This window comes from Poecilia mexicana, unplaced genomic scaffold (assembly GCF_051168715.1).
Source record: "Poecilia mexicana isolate PSO_F unplaced genomic scaffold, ASM5116871v1 scaffold_14, whole genome shotgun sequence".
Taxonomy (NCBI): domain Eukaryota; kingdom Metazoa; phylum Chordata; class Actinopteri; order Cyprinodontiformes; family Poeciliidae; genus Poecilia; species Poecilia mexicana.
In genome coordinates, this window is record NW_028263383.1 from 11,220,766 (window position 1) to 11,239,826 (window position 19,061).

A 19,061-nucleotide genomic window follows, 5' to 3' on the forward strand; every position below is an offset into this window, starting at 1 on the left:
TTGTGTTAAAATAGTAAAACCCAGTTATACATATATGTTCTCTTACATTGCCTCTTCTCATAGTAATAATTATTATATGCATGCAGAACGACTAGATTTTCAGCCCTCAGGATTTCAGTTCTTGGTGATTCTCCATACCTGCTTAAAATTGTTGGCAGGACAAAGCTTGGCAAAAACAAGAAATTGAAATGTACCGCAAAACAAACAGTGAAATATTTGTTAAATGTAGAACTGATTTTGGATGTGCACATGCATAATTGTAAAATAAATCATTTTTTGCATGTTTTTCAATGAGAAACAGAAAACAACTTTATACATTAGTGAATATTATTGTGTATGTGCTTTAACTAAAATAACGTTTCTGTTCCTTACTGCATCACTGAGCACCAACTCATCTTGTTCATCCATCATTAAAGAAGCCCTCCTGCTGGCTTACCAATCTGCTTATGGTAATACAGCTAACACTGTCAGTCACTAATACACACACAACATAGTAAACAACAGATTAACAACACTGACAACAACATACTGTTCCTATTACCCAACACCCTTTAAAGAACATTTTTATAACTAATCAAAACATCATATTTTGTAAATGAAGCTTATAAAGGAGGACACAAACACACACTGTCTCAGCATGGAATATAATCCCTCTGTGAATGAAGCTCATGAATAGAGCTTACTACAGTAGCACGCCTGTCGCCGTTTGAACCCACAGACTCGCTGGCAAACAGGCAGCAAAGCAGAGTCCTGCAGAAAGGTCTGACACTGTTATCATAGTAAAAAAAAATCTGTTTTTTACTATGATAGCATTTCTAAGCATGCACTGAGAGACAGTTTCCATGAGAAGAGTTTTACTGTGCGACCCAACAGCCTAGCCCCCTGCTCAGTCTTTTGTGTTGTTTTTTTTTTTTTTTTTTTTTTTTTGGAGAGTTGCCCAGCGTTCCCCTATCCCTCCCTTTTCTCTTGTCTTCTGTTTGAGCTCCCTCACCCACACCATAACCTCTTCTCTGGCTTCACTCTCTGTGAATAATAATTAAGGCTTTGCCTGTCATCAGCGTGCGGATGGCTTTTCCTAAAACTCTCACCGATCATGGTTGTGCCACCAGCAAGAGCAGCTTTAGATCCTTGTGCAAAGTCGTCCACAGTTGTGGTTCCACGATACGGCATCTGGAAATGGGTGTGGATATCGATGCCGCCGGGGATCACCATCTTTCCGTTGGCCTCGATGGTTTTAACTCCTCCTGGGACAATCAGGTTGTCCCCAATCTGCCTGTGAAGAGGACGTGTTAAAGGCACAAAGGAGTGGCGCTTCTTCACCATATTAACATTCTTAACGTTTACTATCAACTCCATAACTAAAACTGTCTGTCATTCGATAAAAGAAATGACTGGAGAAAATAATAAAACTAAATTCTGTAAATCAACCCAAAGGAAAGTAGACTGATTTCAGCGTAGCACCTTTTTGCTGTGTCAGCATTTTATGAAAGCAGCTTTTGAAAAGCCGCTGTGGTTCAGACTTTACAGACGAGACAGACAGACAGATAGACAGACATGAGGCAGAAGCCAGGGTGTCCTTGCCAGCAGCTAACGGGTGCTAGAGGCAACCGGCAGTTTGTTATGCAACACCAGGCTTTCTAAGTGTTTCTAAACTGCCTCACTCAGGGGCAAAGGGGGCAAAAAGTTTACACTGTACAAAAACACAAGACTAAAAGATCTTTGTCCAACTATCTTCTTCTCTTGTTGTCAAAACTGAAGGTTTCTAAATTTTATTGATAGTATAAAATTCAATAGTATTGAGGCACACAAAAATAAAAAGAGCTGCCATGTTTTGCTCTCTTTTACCACTTTAATCATCTTCCTGCTTTGCAGAATAACAAAATAAGTTTGAGTATTTATCTCACCTTGTTTGTTAAATTTACAGGAAGCATTCAAAGTATTTTAGATAACTATACCAACTTACCATCTACTTTACTTAGATGGTATGTACTCTTGTGTTTCCCATTAGAACTGAAAATTTACATTTTTCTAAAATATTCTCAAATATTATTATATAGTTAAACCTCCCTATTCTCATACAAAGGAAGGAAAATGGAAAGGACAGGAAACGTGTAATTTAAATGTAAAAAATAAAATCAAACCTGAATAGGAAGATGAAGGTAAATGGAAAATAAATGCAGGGACTTACTTAATAAGGCCATCTTCCATGTAGATATCAGCATGGAAGGACTGGTCATCATTCACAATCCTCCCACCTTTGATCAAAAGCCGGTCGCTCTGCAAAGGAAAAGGATGAGAGAGAAAAATAAGAAGGGAGGAGAGAATATCTGAATTTAGTGTATTTCCTTTCCAAGAAAGACATAGTTTAGCTTACAACACTGTCAAGAAACATCAACAAGAGAAACTGTCTCTGTACGAGTTCATTCCAGTGCTATTTTTAGTTAAACAGAGCTTCTCTTTTTCTCTGTTGCTGCATTTTGTCTCTTTTTTTCCCAGCCAGAGGAGATGAACAATGTTTCATTCACTCATTCATTCATTACCGGGCAGAGACGGACATGTTTGTGGCGCCGTTTCAAAACAAACGCATCATGTCTCAATAAAAACCACCCTGCATGACCAACATGCAACAGCCCACATCTCTGAAGACCAAACAGCAAGCAGGTATTAGCTCATACTGAAAGTGTTTTTCTTGACAATTACAGATTAACATTTAAGCCAGCAGAGTACGCTCTGGAACTTCTATTTTCAATATAATATAAAATCCCACAAATTGAATCCACTGCCAAGCAAACAATACTGTAATGAACTGCACAATTAAAAAAAAAAGCTGAAAATCCACCCAAATGTATTCATGTGTCCTGCAGTGTAAAGTCAGTGCATTGGTACAGTAAGAGAAATCTGCAGCCCATGCACCTCGTCATCTCCAGCAGGTTGTCATCATACAAGCGGATCACTACAAAGGACAGACACCGAGCAGGAAGGAGGACTGAGTCCCAGGTTTTGGCTGATTTACTGAATGTCTGCTTTAGTTTACAGCTGCCTGTGGAACCGGGCGTGGCGCTTCGGGGGCAGATCGAGATGTTAGCTGGCAGAGGGGCAACTGGACAGCTGGTAGGGAGGCCTCTCAGCAAACCGTCCAGTTAAGCTGATGCCTAATCCATTGGCCACAGCAAGACGTGGAAAAAAATCAGAAGGAAACAGAAGAAAATCTGACTAAAAACATTCCTTATAAACTTGTCCAACTCTTGAGCTAAATAACAGCTAAATCTTCCATTAGGTTGTGGATTTGGTTAACGATTTATTGCATGTTAATGGCAGAGGATCATTCAGTGTCATTCTTCTTTGCTCATAATGGACTGGCTTACCACAAGCTGTTATGGATGCCAGAGTTGGTATCAGCTTCAAAATTCCTACTGAACCAGAATAAAAGGCCTTCTGTGCTTTTAAGCAATCTGGATTAGAACTGGGCACCATTACTTCAAATCTAAAACACAGAGTGACCAAACCTGAACTGGATAATTCTGCACTGAACACAGGTTCTTTAAAATACAGTTTGAGATTTAAATCAACTTATTTATTTATTTTTTTTTTAATAAAAGGTTACAAGTAAACTACTAATATCTGTCAAAAGTATCGTAATTCCAAATAAATCATCTAATCATAAGATAATCATTTAATGTTGAATGATGTTTGAGGCAGAAAAGTTTTGGAAACTAAGGGTTTCATTTGAATAAAATGTAGACGTAGGTCTGCAGAGAAGGTGAAACTTCACTATTATTATGCAAGCCAATTGGCAGAAAACCAACAGTTTCATCACAGTAATAAACTGCAGTCAAAGCTGCATGAATAAAAAAATAAAATACATAATTTTGTTCAAAGGACATGCATAGTGTGCTGAGCTCACACATAAGCACAAGGCGAATGGTGTGTGCATGCGTGTGTGTGTGTGCTGGAAATGAATGGATGATGTATTTGGTGATCAAATAGTGTGAAGCTGAGCTCAGAGCCTGCAGGCAGCCACACCCTGAAGCAGCATTAACAGCACACAGAAACCATCAGCAGCATTCACCAGACTGCAGCTCAAACATTCTCCTTCCAATAATCTGAACAACTACAGTGAAGGAGGTTCAACAGCATCTAATTGTATTTTAGCTCTTTATGTAGAACTATAAAAGTTCAACATTCCTCAAAAAGCTATATATTTTTCCCTATTTACTGCAAATATACATAAAGAACCTTTAATAAAGAACTCAGTGTGGAGCAATAGTGCTTTCAGTTTCCTGGACTGGAAATAGAGGATGAAGAGTGTTTGAAGAAGTTTCTGATGGTAATTTTTAAATGTCTACTTTTCTAACTTCCTGTAATGAATGTCTGTGTTTGACATGAACGTTTATGTAAACTGGTACAAAAACTAGAGATTCAAATTAACCTGTAACATATTTTACATATATTGTTGTCTTCCTCTCTAATATCCATCCATCCATTTTCTTTACACCCTTGTCCCTCCTTAGTGGGGTCAGGAGGGTTGCTGGTGTCTTCCTCTCTAATATGGCTGTTTATTATAATAAAAATAGTTTTTGCTGCTTGTGAATAAATGTTTGTCAGCTGAACTGTTCATCCATCCAGTTCAATGTTCAATGGAAAGTGACTCATATGACCTCAACACCAATGACCTTAACTAGTTCAATTGTTTTGCTGGCATGTTGTGGTAAATAGGCTGTACTTGTTTTATGTAATCTAAAGCATTTTACTACATGTAGCTAGCTAAGTAAGTTGGGTTTTGAATGAATTCTGGAAAAGCAGAAAGTCTGTCATTTCTCAAGAAAAAAAAAAGAGATCTGAGACTTTGTGGGTTTTCTGTTTTATTACTTTTCACTAAATAGTTTCTGAATTTTGTGCCGTTTATGTAATCAAACAAAATTCTGTTTCCCATTTTTCTTTGCAGTTACATGATCTGCTTACTAATTTGAAACAAGTCAGCAATATGAACAGCTCTCTACTGCGTGAGCTATGGATTTTCATCTGATTATGGGTGTGCCCTTTTACTGAAGAACTCATTCAATCTCTCTACGTACATTCATTACTTCATTTCTGCCCACTGGCTCAGAACAGCATAGAGGAATCCATAATCACTTTGAAGTCAATAGTTTTCCATTAACTACCTTTCTATTAATACCTGACATATATCCAGTCAGTAGATCGACTGGATGGGATAAATTCTTGATTCAAGAACCCAAAATCCAAGTAAAAGTGAAGCAGAACAACAGCAGTAAACGAGCATTAAGAACATTACAAAGATCCAAGTGGTACTGAAGCTAAATCTGTGAGCAGACTGTCAGACCTTGTTAAAAACTCGTCCCTGACACCACTTTCACTGACATTTCTAAATCTCAGCTTGTAAATCTTAAAAGCAGATTCTACGTTTACTGTGGCTCTTTCATAGAAGCTACTATAAAGAGTGTCAAGCTGCTCAATCAGCTGAGGATCATGTTGTCCAACCACAAGCACCAACCAAGCTGCACAGATCATATTTTCACACAGATGATACATGAGAGCTGAGAAGTTCTGCTGTTTCCGTACATCACCACAGCTCTGCTGAAATTTTGTTGCCAGAAACCTTTTTAACGAGTGATTCATAATTTTGCCAATTATTTCATGCACACGATTTCTGTATTATTTTTCATTTTATATGAGCAGAATAATGGACATTGGACAACTTTTCCATCCCTATGTAATGTGAATACTGCGGTTTTGCAGCACATGTTGTTGGAGTTAAACCATCTGCACTGTTATGTGGTCATGGGAATACCCCTAACCATTTGTTACAACATTAACGAGACAGCACTATCCTCATTATCAGCACATGCCTTGGTCTGAATTTTTACTACAGCCCAGTTTTGACATTTAAAGTCTTTGACTTGCTGATGTGCTGCTTGTTCTGCAAGTCTGAAGTTTGAAGCTGGAGCACAGCTGTCTGAGGGAGATGAGTTTAGCTATGCACATTACAACCCATGACAAACTTTGATCTAATAAAATATTGTAGCAAAACATGAGTTAAAGTGTGTAAAGAGAGTTTGCAGCTGTTAAAACATCTCTGCCGCCTATTAATACTAACATTTACTTTGACAGAATAGATGTATGAACATGTACTGCAGCCGTTTCTGACTTCTGTGATCCTTACAGAAACATTTTCTGTGGTTTGAGATTTTGTACTGCCTGGCTACCACTTGCGATTCAGGCATTTCTCAAGGTATCATAAGTTAATGGGGTGTGATGAGAATGTTCTCAGTCAACTTGGACTCTGTCAAAACAAAAGCAGCATTTCAGCTTGATGGGGACTGACAGACGACTGGCCAGTCAGAAACTCAGAGATCGGACCTTTTCTCATAGTGAAAACATTACAGTAACTTCTACCAGACTCTGTTAACAATAACCTTCCTCAGTGTGGAAGGTATTTCTGAGTGAAGACGACTCAACGTTTGCCGTTTCAGCATAGAAGAAACACAAGGATGTAACAAGCTGCTTCAAAAGTTGCTATTTGGTTTACATGCTGAGACACATGGAGGTTTATTCAGACTGAGAGTGAAAGAGCAAAATGTTGAGCAGATAATAGGAAGGCAGGATGGGGAGCTCCCCTGGATCTGGAAATGTTGGCAGCCTTTTCAAAATCTCAGCAAAGGAAAAGATCCATATCCTTCAGAATATATTCGCTGTTTAACTTACTTTTAGTCACCGGTGTCATGTTCCCTTTGCACTGAAATGAAGTCTTCACTGATTGAAGAATCACCACAGCCACTTTTCTTTGACTTTGTCATTTCAAAACCATTAGGACTCTCCCAAATTGACTTTTTAACATTTTTTGAGACGTCAATACTCTTATTACATAAAAACATTGCAAACATAAAATCACAGATGAGTCAAAATTACAAGATTATATAGCAGAAAAAATGGAAAGACTACACCTGCCTATTATTAAATAAAGAAGACAAGTATATATTTTTTCTTTTGTTGCTCCCGTCTGTTGTTCTCTTTTCATGTATGTTAATGTTTGAAGTCTATGTTCAAACTCTTCTTCTGCCACCTCACACAAGTGCTGACAAGCTTATCTGTTCAATTTCTGGCAACAAAGTGGAGCAATGTTCGGCTGGAAAAACTTCTTGTCATTCAACTCCTAAAACAAACAAAGTTCCTAAAATAAAGCGCCTCTCATAGCACAGGAAATTGTCATTTTCTGTTACACAAGCCAGCTGCAATCAAAAATAGACGGCAGGATGTTGTTCTTGTATCACGACGCTGATGCCCACTGACAACGTTTTTCCACTTTCACCAGACTGGAGAGGAAAACGTTCATAAAACCTGGATGCAAATTACTAAATGGTCACTCTGCTGTGGTTAATTAGCAGGAGCAGTCCTGGAAAACTCAGAGGCCGCAAAAGAGGTCAAGGAGGGGGAGGGAGTTTTCTGAGAGGATATGGAAGAGAAGACCTCTATTAGCTGTGACAGAGAGAGAGAGAAAGAGAGAGAGAGAGAAAGAGAGAGAGAAGAAGAGAGACAGAGAGAGAGAGAGAGACCCCTGAGTGGGTGGAGGGAGCTGCGCCGAGGCAGGCAGGCTGGGACCAGTGGAAGAGGGAAGTCATCTTGAATATGCACCATGCCTCTGCTCCAGGCCCGTTGCCTAGCAATCAAAAATATTTACTTCTTACCCAAAACTGCACACCATTTTTTTACATTCTGGAAAAGCGAAAACAAGACGTTATCCGTCCAAATTAATTATGGAGGCCTCCATCAGCCACGGTCAGGGAAAGATCGTGCTTGTCTGGAATGCTGATGGGCTGATAGGACGGTGTAATGTAACCTTGTAACGACGGCAATGAGAAGAAAAAAATGATCTGCACCATGAAACTGAACTCAATGGGTTGGGAATGTGAGAATGGGTCTCTGGGCAGCATAAAAAGGCCCGGCATGCTTCTGCTATCGCAAGTGTACGTCTGTTGCCATGGTAACTTGCGCTGCATTTTCTGGGTGGCCGTGGGGTATTGTGTCTGCTCTGTGAGCAGCAGCCTGCGCCGTGACAGTATGAACTGATCTGGGGTTCTTCAGCAGGAGCAGCGGGTCGCAGCGGCCGCTCCAGCCAGCTGGGATTACTGGTGAGGTGGACCAGCATGGAACCACACTGAGACTGCTGTGATTGGCAGTGAGAGGGAAGGAAGAGCCACACCTAGAAATCTGACGGAGCTGCAGCAGCAGAGTCCTGACACATGAAAACAGCTGGAACAGAACGGAAAGGAGAGGAAATACAGAGAGAAAGTCCGGGTGGACAGTTTGGGCTACAGGAAACCCAAACAGGGTCACCGATAGCAGAGAAAGTCTAAAATATTAGATAGATGCAAGTCCACCATCTCTTCTAATAAAGTATTTGGCCATTATTTGGCATTTTGGTACATTTAGAAGTGAGTTTGCCTTTTATCTGTTTTCCTCATTGTGTGACAAATCTTAGTTGCATGCAAAAAAAACCCACTATGACATGTATTTCACAACAGAGCTTTCCTAATACAAAATACGCAAAATGTGGTTTGGCATTGTCTTGCTGAATTAAGCAAGATCTTTTCTCCAAGTTAAAGTCATGTCAGCTGTGATTTACATTGGAGTGTAAGCTGCAAAGAACAAACTGTTTCATAAAAAATAAAAACTTTTGCCATGAAATGTGATCTTTGTCAGTGTGACCAACATAAGATAGTCTAAACATTTTTCTGTTGGTAGTTCGGCATTTTATCTACTTCTAAAGGATGAGGCTATAAAAATGTTCTAGTGTCACTAATGCTGTATTCATTGTACATTTTGTTAATGTTTCTGGTGTTTCTGGTGCTGACCTCCAGGTGAGGTGCAGGTCATGTCCCTGAACCTTTTCATGCATTTTTCACATCTCTTTGTGTAATATAATAAGGGGATTGCCGGGACATTTCTGCACAGACCATGGTCTTGTTGACCTTTCATTCCAGCTTTGACAACTTATTAAAATATTTTTCTATAATCTACACACCAAGTTCTACAGGAAGGTTATGTGGTTATTTGACTACAATAAATATCAGCCACAAGCTAACGGCTGCTAAAGCTTGGTTTGGTTCAATCAGAGGTTATTATTTATCACCGTTAAATTCAGAACATAATCAAAATTTACACAAATAAAGCAACAGAAAAAAGCTAATAAAACAGTACAGAACTACTTTAATTCCATCCATCCATTGTCTATTTCTCTTTATCCTTGCAGGTTGCTGGTAACTATCTCCAGTGGCCAATGGGTAAAAAGCAAGTATGCATTTTTATGATTATCTCCTTGCTTTATGAACATTTTGGCTAACAGTTTATTCATACAGCAGCTAGCTTTAGGTGCTGCTTGTTACCACTGTCGGGCTGCAGGAAGACGGTTCCAGGTCCAAATCCAGACCCGGGTTCATCCTGCAGGGAGTTTCTAGATTCTCTCCAAGAACTCCAGCTTCACTCACAAAGTGTGTGCATCGTCTGTGCTGTGTGTCTTAGTGGTGTCTGGTGAGAGACTGGCAACCTGTCCAGGTGAACCCCGTGTCTGTGGACTGCTACAGACAGGCAGCGAACCAAGGCCAGCCTCAAACAAACGTCTTGGTTGAATTGAATAATTTTGAAGAAATAAATGTGAGCATTACTTTAAGTCCAGTTCTTTGCTGTGTATCAGACATGGCCGTGTTTTCGTTGTGACTCTGTCTCTGATGTGTTCTGTCAGCAGTCCATCAGGTCTGTCACATGAGCATCTTTGTACCGAGGTGTTGCGTCTGTGAGACTGCAGCAGTAGGAAGTAGTCATTATTGCAGCGCTGCTACTAGGGCTGCACCGATTGCAGTTTCCTGGCTGATCACCAATCTTTCAAAAGCCTGACCTGCTGATTCCAATTTTGGCTGATACCGATTTTCTTTCTGAAATGTTGCTAAATATAGCAAGAAAGTCGCTGAACTGGTGACAGTGGAGCAACTATTGTTAACTGCAAACGTGCAAACGTGACCTGGTGGGCCGGTCTGTCGGTCAAACCTTCACAGCAGAGCAGAGGACAGAGGCTGACTTTTAGACTTTCCTCATGGTAGATTACATCAGTGGATAAGATCGGCAGATCACTGATCTCCAAAAATGTAAGAAATTGGGCCTATTTATCTGTTGATCAATTTATCGATTGGTCAATTTATCAGTGCAAACCTTCCTGTCACATTTCTTTGTCTCTGGTGATATCGATAAATTATTTTTTAAGTTCAGAGATATTGACAATATTTGAGATTAAATTGCACATTCTTTAACTGCACTAATAAAAATTGACAAATATTTAAATAACTCATCATATTATCAATTAACATTTAAATAATTTCCTGCAAGATAAACATAAATACTGGCATTTTCCAAACATTTGTGTTATTACCAAAATATTGCAATAAAAAGGATGAAGTTATTTTACTGAGACCAAATCAAATTGAGAAACCTTTGTATTTCAGCATTTTTATCGTTTCTGGTTTAAAATCTAAAATAGTAAACTTGGCTACACCCTGACTGGATCATTTTATGCTGAGCAGAAGCTTTCTAAGACAGATAAAAAATAAAGTATTTACTGAACCTAATATTGTCTCATGTTGTGAGCAGGATGTATCGTCACACCCCTACTTTCCAAAGTATTTTTTTTTTTCAAACTGAGAGAGGAAAACCATTTTCTCTGGATGAGTTACTCCATTTACTGAATTATTCTGCAGCATCTTTATATGCCTGGATTTCTGCGTTTTGATACGATGAGTAGAGACCATTTTAAAGAAAGCCTCTCGTATGCCAGCAGTAGGAACTATAAATCATCCCAGCGCTTATTTTTTTCAGATAAAAGAGAAACACTCTACCTGAAGTGCAGCATTAAAGGAATATGACAGAACATGAGTGTAGATCTGATTGATACGTTCTGCACACAGAGCATGCATGTGGTGTAAAATCAGCTGAGAAGCTCAGACAAAGGCATAGCAAACACACCCCTGACTGCAGCCTGAGCTGCAACAATGAAAACTGGAAAGCAGACATATCAGACACACACACACACGCACACACATGAACATAAAGACGGGAGGCAGTGGGAGAGGCTGTTTTGCTGCTGCTACACCCCACCAGCACCCAGCTGCCTTGCTGAGCAACGCCAGCCTTCCCCTGAATTCAACCCCCACCCCATCCGCCGTGACAGGAGCCTGAATCCTTCTCCTCTTCGGGGACACAGAAAAACAAGGGCCACACCACAAGGCCGGCTAATCACAGCTCATCACAAATGGGCGTGCATGCACCCCTCCTCCTCCTCTTCTGCCCTCTCACTTTCTCTGCAGCACCAGCCTGCAACACAAGCCCTGTCTGTGTCAGCGTGCAGAAAGGGAGGTGGGCAGGCGGGTGGGGTTATTTCATCTCTAAAGTAGGGTTTTCGAAATAAAGAGCACAGGACATACAAACTCACCTTTGTCCATGCATTTCCCATAAACATATGGTAAACTGGATTAAATTGGGAAATAGGCCCAGCATTCCAGATCAATATCCTCCCACACAGAAATCAATAAGTGTAAACCAGAAAAATCTCCAGGGATGAGCACATTATGGAGAAAATGATTAAAATGGAATGAAATTGGTTTCAGTTTAATCTTTACAAAACAATTTCTATGAAATTATAACATATTTAAAATAACATTATCAACCATGTTAAAGGATTAGCATAATGCTGAGCTCAGAAAGTATATTAAAAAAATTAACCATTGTCGTAAAACCATAAACATCAAAAGAAGTCTCGCGCACAAAGAAGAGATAAGTCGGTGAATTTGACTGGCCAGCCGCTTCAAGCCATGTTTCCCTTCAACAAAGAAGATGCAGGACACCTTTAAGAAAACGCCTTATCTCCCTCTGCCTGCCTGTCACTATGGCAGCCAGTCATTTAACTGTGCACATAACCTAATTCTTTTGTTTTTCCTCCAGTTGCTTCCTGCTCTCACATCAGGCCGAAGCTGTTTATTTTTTCCACTTCGAGCTTTAATGAAATCTAACGAACTGGTTTGCAGCGGCGCGCATCAAAGTTCTTGCAGCCATTGAAGCAGAAATAACTCTTGACTCTTTTATTATTATTATTTTACTCACTGTGATCTTTGGGATGTTCTTTTTGCCTTGATAAGACATGTTCTGTCCGATTCCACCTTTCTGTCAAACAAAAACGAGCCTAACTAAGCGGTATTTCCCCTCTGCGGATGCTGCAGCAGCCCTTTCGCCGGATGGGAGCTTCAAGGAATGGTCGCCCTTCTTGACAGTGCGCTGTTCAGTCAGTGCCTTAGCTGAGCGCTATAGGAGCGTCTGTACCCGCTAACACCGGCCCCTCCCTCTGGAGACTCAGCTAGAGAGACGGCAATGTCGCAATCTTTCCGCCTGAGGGCGCGCTAGAGGCGCTCATTTGACATCATCAAACGTTAAATTCTCAGGATTGAAGAGTTTTTGCATGTTTTTCCTAACAAAGTGCAACCAGTAATCTACCTAAACTTATTATTGTCATCTTTATCTTATTAAAACTGCTTTCAAAATGTCCTACATATGAGCTTAGATAAAATATCTACACTAAAATACATTAATCTCCACTTATTATTAAGTTATGTGACGTGGCAGCTGTCACAGAGCCTGGTCACACACTCACATGCATGCTCCCCCTCCCTCTCTGCATGTCCCCACCCAGTCCTCTGTCTCTATTGTTTGAACATTCACTCACCATTCCTTTCCTCAGCACTAATGCAGCTGTAATGAGGTCCTGATATGAGAACAGGTACATCATCCAAAACCTCCCGGTTTTCACATGTGTCACAAACATAAACTGGTTTGCAAAAGAACTTATTTTTTAAACTTTTGCATATTTTGTCAAATTACATGTCTAATAAAAATAAGTGAACATCAGTTTTATGAACTGCTCTTTACTGTGATGCTCCTAAATTAAGACGAATGTAACCAAATGGCTTAAAAAGTTCCCTGACTACTAAAAAGAGCAAATGGAGCATCATGAGGACGAAACACAGGAAACAGCTCAGGAATAACAATATGAAGAAGCTTAAAGCAACGTTTGGACTAAAAGCCTGTATACCAGTCTTCTTAGATCTAACTAAGACCCATTTGAAATATAAAAAGCGTGGCAGAACTGCAAGCCACAAAAAACCAAAACACAAACACATCAAGCGGGCAAAAAGAGCATAATTAGGAAAAATAGCTTAGAGGCTTGTGGTAACTTTTGAAAATCTGTTGAAACTACAAACACAAATCTGGCCTTTAAGGAACAAGAAGTTTTAGAAGAAAGTTGTAAGAATTCAGTTTGACTTTTTTCATAAGCCATGATGTTGATACAGCAAACTGTGGAAGAATCTGCTCTGCTCAGACAAGACCAAAATCAAACACTTTTTTTTTTTGCCATAAATAAGGAAAATGCTACATGTGGATGCAAACTAACCTAAAGGTGTGAACATCATGATGCGGGTAAACTTTCAGCAGGAGGGACATGGGATATCTGGAGGGAGCTTAACACAGGACAATCCTACAAAAAAACTTTAATCTAATAAATAATATTAGTCTCTAAGTGTGTAAAGTTGGCAGAGGCATAGAGAACCACATTAGTGACGTTTCACATAAGATCTCAATAAAATACATTGCATTCAATATTTCTAATGCAACAAAATCATGAAACGTTAAAGAGATATGAACACTTTTTGTAACGCACTTTAAATTCACTAAGCATTTATGGTTACCCCTAAAAGCAAATAGTCACTGATTACCTTCCTCCTCATATGGATCCAGGAAAACACATCACCTGATGCTGACACACTCTTTGATGGCAGCAAGGCCGGAAAGGCACTACATCAGCATCCATTCACCCTGGAGATGCATTAGCCATGCGCTGCTCTGTTCGCAGGTCAGCTACCTCTGCAGACCACATGAAGCAGCTGACACCGACTGACAGACAGGAGGCAGACAGATCAAGGATGCAGAAAAAGGGACTGGACTTGCTGAGTCTCCTCCAACAAACTTCCAGTCATTTCTTTCTGCTCCTCATGAAACAACAAACATAATAAACTGCTTTATTCATCTTTACAGTGAGACTTACAATGCCTCGTAAAAGTATTCATACAATGTTCATTTTCTAACATTTTGTTTTTAAGTTGATTAATAAAACACATGATACAGCAAGAAAAAACCATTTGAACCTGGATTATATTTTGACAGTTATAATTAATGTTAAGTAAAGATTTTAGGGTTATTTTCAATCACAGGTTAGGCATTAAGAAAATAACACTTTCAGCATTTCAAAGTTTACATTTTAAATAAATTCATAACTCTTGTTTATGTACCAACTGTTAGAAACAATGTAGCGCCTGCAGGGTCAGATCCTGACCCCAGTTTGAAAACTGCAGTCCTGTTTGGTTAAAATATCTCAAAATAAATCAGCAACAGTGTCTTATGTGTTAACGTCAGCTGGATCATCTGGTCCTTTATGAACTGCAGTATTGCATTTAAGGTGGAAAACATTCTTCATTATGATTATGCTCATGTATGCTTTGATTCAACACTAAAATGAACTGTGAAGATTGACAAAGATTGGTTGTAATGTTTTGGTTGATATGTAGCATGAAGCAGAAAGATGCAGATTTATGAAGCCAAAAAGTAATTTAACCTTAAACAAGAATTAAAAACTGTGCGACCAAAAACCATGGTTACAAACACTTTTTTCCTCAGTCATTTTTTATCATCAGTCAGATGACAGGCAAAAATTCCAGGTTTTAATTATTGCAGCTAATGTTGGAGACCAACAAGAGAGGCAAAATGAATCTGTCACAACATAAAATAAACTAAAATGGTTTGTTCCTTATGCTTATAAAATATCAGAATGTAGTCATTCTACTAAATGCTCAAATAAATATTTCTACCTTCGGAAAATAAAGTTTTGCAGAAAAAAAATACTCTTAACAGAGTCCAAACCAAATACATGCAAGTATTTTTGCTGAATCTGGTCACAAATCTGACCACTGACTCAATAAAATTGGAATGAGATACCAACAAACAATGAAAACTGGAGGCTGAAATACATCAGATGCACAAAAATATTTTGAGAATTTTATTTTATAAATGTAAAACATCATATCTATTGGAAATAATAAAATTAAAGCCTTCAATAAGTGATGAAAAAAAGGCAACAAACAACCAAAAGACTGGACAACAGTGCACATAAAACTAAAATAAATAGGCTTTGTAAACATAAAACATGTTTTAAAAAATTAAGATATAACTAAAATAAAAAGTTTCTTTAATTTAAAAAAAAAGATTATTTTGCCAGTGGAATAGAAATATATGATTAAAATAATTTCTGACAATTATTAGTTGCTTATACTAGATTCTAAATTTACTTTTAAGCAGTCACCTTCATGACTTTCCATTAGAAATTTAGACCTTCAGTTGGATTGAAGTGGCTTGATTAGCCATGTGATCCAACGGTGGTCGCAGATCTAAATTCAAGGGCTTTCAATCATGAAACTAACAGTCATATGATGCCAACAGGCGATGAAAACTAGAAGGATACAACCCCATGACTTTTACATGTGTGTGAAGTGTGAATGCCATGAATGTCATGCATTAGACATGTGAGATGACAGAAAAAACAACAGTGTGCCCTTCAGTTAATAGTCTAACTTCTCAAAACTAAATGATAGGTTCTTTCAGAGTGTGTGTGTGTGTGTGTGTGCGTGTGTGTGTGTGTGTGTGGGGGGGTGTGTGTGTGTGTGTGTGTGTGCGTGTGTGTGTGTGTGTGTGTGTGTGTGAGAGAGAGAGAGAGAGAGAGAGAGTTTGCATGAACCAATCAGAAAAAAGAGAGAGAGAAACATGAGTCATCAGATTTTGCGCCAACAGTGATCTCATCCTGATATGAGAAGAACAAAGTAAGTAAATAGTGTAGACTGTAAATGTGTGGAGTAACAGAGAGAAACATTATTAGTTTTTACTTCCTCTCAGCCTTATTACTCATTTAATAAGGCTGTTAAAAGTAACAGTGCTCATGCAAAGACAGTGCAGTTGCAAATGATAAACTTTTATAAATTTAAAAATGCTAAGTTATATCTTAAGGCCTTTTATGCAAACTCATTTGTCTGTAAACATTTTGTAAGCCATTATTCTCCACCTGTGAAGCTTCTTCCTCATTCTAAAGGCTCATTGCATGTTATGGTCAGTCTGAACCCAGAAGGCCTGAAAACACCCAGCAGTTTGCAGAAAATACTTTTGTAAGAATCACATCAGAATTTCATCTTGTGAGAGAAATCTCTCTGTGATATAGTACAAACATTTCATGACCGATCCATCTCTGTCTCTGTCCGTGGTGCTGAAGAGTTACACCTTGACCTTCATTTTCTTGTCTTAGTTTTCTATTACTCCTGGCCTAAGTTAAACATCTTCACTGTAGTTCAGTACAAATATCGAAAGACTGAAAGAAGTTTCTGATCATTTAATTCAGTTCTCTGTATAATGTCACAAGAATATTTTTTTAATATTCAATGTGACACAGAAACACAACTATTAAAATAAATTTATCTAGAACAACAACAAACAAAAAAAAAACACTAATTACTCCGGCAGGTTAAAAAAAAAAAAAAAAAAACTTGAAACAGTTTCAGGTTTTATTCACACGTAATTTAATTCCCATGTTTGAATATGAACCCAATCAGCAGATCGATTGCGGTTCAAATGTAACAGTTCATTTTGTGTTTATTTACTGAAATAAATTATTCAACCACATGAAAGCTCTTATTGTTTTAAACTTTTTCCCATTTTCTTTGTAAAAGAATATTTTGGATTTAAAATTCTTCACACAGCCCAAGTAAAGACAATGTGTGTCAGAACATTTTTGGACTCCAGTGCAACAACTGTGTGTTACAATAAGACATTGTAATAGTGTTTGAGATTTAGTTGGCAAGGCAAACTTTTTTTATGAATATGTAAAAAAAATTCCCTGCAACAACTAGAGTTGATTAAGAAGAAATTGGTTGATTTGTGATCCGACTGATTGGTGCATTTCTAGTTGCACAGATGCTGTAGCTTCATTAAGACAGAAATGACTGGCCTGTGTGGAAGTGGTGTCAGATAACCAGGACAGAATACTACAGACTGCTACCAGATGAATGTTTAATGTACATCCTCATGGCATGAACCCAAACTCAAAATGTTTTAAATTTTTAGTTGTTGAGAATTTGTCTTAACAGCACAAAATAAATACCTTTTCTGTAAATTAATGCCTTATTTTCCAATTCTTATAATATAATGGGCCTGTCAGCAAAGATTTTTTTTTCTTTTTTTTTCCATATATTTCTAACTTTTCAATGCTCTGTTCAAAGTTCCATTGTTCTCACCTTTTCATCCTCCAGGTTCTGCAGCGTTTCCTTCCCTCCGCTGCTGCAGATCTGCACTTTGTGAGCGTCGTTTCCCGCGGGGCTTTCAGCACCTGCTGGGCTCCCTGTCTCCCCCTGACCGGCCTCTCGCTTAACGGTCCTCGGGGTGCGAGAACCCCTCTGTCCGACGCTGAGGGCATCGAAATCAATAGTTTTACTGTCAAACGCGTCCTCCACGCTGCAGAACAAGCCGCCGCGTTTCTGCCGGGGGACCTGATCGGCCGTTCCAGGACGGGCGAGATAAACCGGCAGCTCCTCCTCCGCTTTCACCCGCTGTGCCCTGCGCTCTGCCATCACTGGAGCTCCAGTCCGAGGAGGAGGAGGAGGATGTCGGGGAAACTAGAGCCAAAGTGATGCGTGGATGCGCTTGTGTGAGGAAGCAGCGGAGGAGACACGAGTTGAAGTGAGGTAAAGAGGTGGCGCTGTGGGGGGAGCTGGCAGGACTTTATGCTTTATGATGTGACCTTATATTCTATTTTTGTATCATTTTGTTCAATTAAAAGCAGCACAACTTCGGTAGAGGAAGCATTTTAGCTTTTATGTGGTTGTGATGATATGGCTCCTTGCCCAGGGCAGCATGGCCAAAGGGCGTCAGCAGGGGATTCAGCATTTTTTAATGTTTGTTGTTCACTGTTTATGAACATATCCAGTGTTTCAGAATGGAGTAGGCCCAGCAGGAAAACGACGTACAGCTGCTGATAAAGTTAGCATCTGACTGACAGGGAAGCTACAGTTTGGGCTAAAAAAGGAGCTTTTAATTTAGCTCTTTAAATTAAAAGCTATTATTGCTTTTAATTTATTGCTGTTATTTCTCTGAATGGCAACAACAGAGAACACGATTCTTCATAACACATCTGCTTGTTTTTAATAAGGTTCTTCTTATTAAACACAAATATGTAATACATTTTAGATGTATTAAACATTTGTCTTCTGTTGTCAAAACATAAAAAGTAAATTTTCAGAGCTTTGTTATCATTAGAACTACTTTAGACAGTGAGTGTGAAACAACTATATCGACTACATAGATTGTTTCTATTTATAAAATAAAGTTGCAGTTAACACAGTAGGCAGCATTTAAAACATCTTACAGACATTCATGTTAGATGCCAATAATAGTTCTGGGGTGACACACTAAAACCAAAACTTGTCACAAAAATGTAGTTTTATTATTCTGCTACCACATATTGGGGGTCAGGGTAAGGATGTGTCCAATTGGGTCTGTTGAAGTTGAATTGGGGGAAATTTGTCAACAGTGAAATGTAACTACATCACATGCAGTTCTCACACATTTCTTCAAATCATCGCTGTCCTTTCAGCACCTCTTTAGCTACTTTGAACATAAGTCAAAGTATGATGAGGTTGATGATTTTCTTGATGCATGTCTGACCCTCCAGCGGTGCTGTTTGCTGATGTCAGCACAACTGTGACAAGACTGCATCAGCAACATGGGTGACGAGCAGATCCTGGACGGAGAGGCTGCTGAGGCCAGGAGTCGGACCTGACGGCTGAGCAGGGCAGAAATGATGCAACAACTGCTTTAGAGAAATAAAGCTTGTTCTCGAAACTTTACCTGCTTCATTG

At 39.1% G+C, this 19,061-nt stretch overlaps 1 protein-coding gene across 2 annotated transcripts in view; it reads right to left on the reverse strand.

The window, feature by feature from the left end:
• dpysl3 (dihydropyrimidinase like 3) overlaps nt 1–17,887 on the reverse strand; it is a 35,702-nt gene extending 17,815 nt beyond the window's left edge. Inside the window, exons 1-3 of one of the 2 annotated variants that reach the window (XM_014998261.2) lie at nt 17,442–17,887; nt 2,189–2,277; nt 1,089–1,273 (exon numbers count right to left, since the gene is read on the reverse strand). In XM_014998261.2, coding sequence (XP_014853747.2) covers nt 1,089–1,273; nt 2,189–2,277; nt 17,442–17,774 — 607 coding nt within the window. In that variant the 5' untranslated portion in view covers nt 17,775–17,887. Of the gene's footprint in view, nt 1–1,088; nt 1,274–2,188; nt 2,278–12,162; nt 12,371–17,441 lie in introns of those variants that run through there. The other variant, XM_014998262.2, reaches the window with a different exon arrangement.
• Between the last annotated feature and the right edge of the window lie 1,174 nt (nt 17,888–19,061).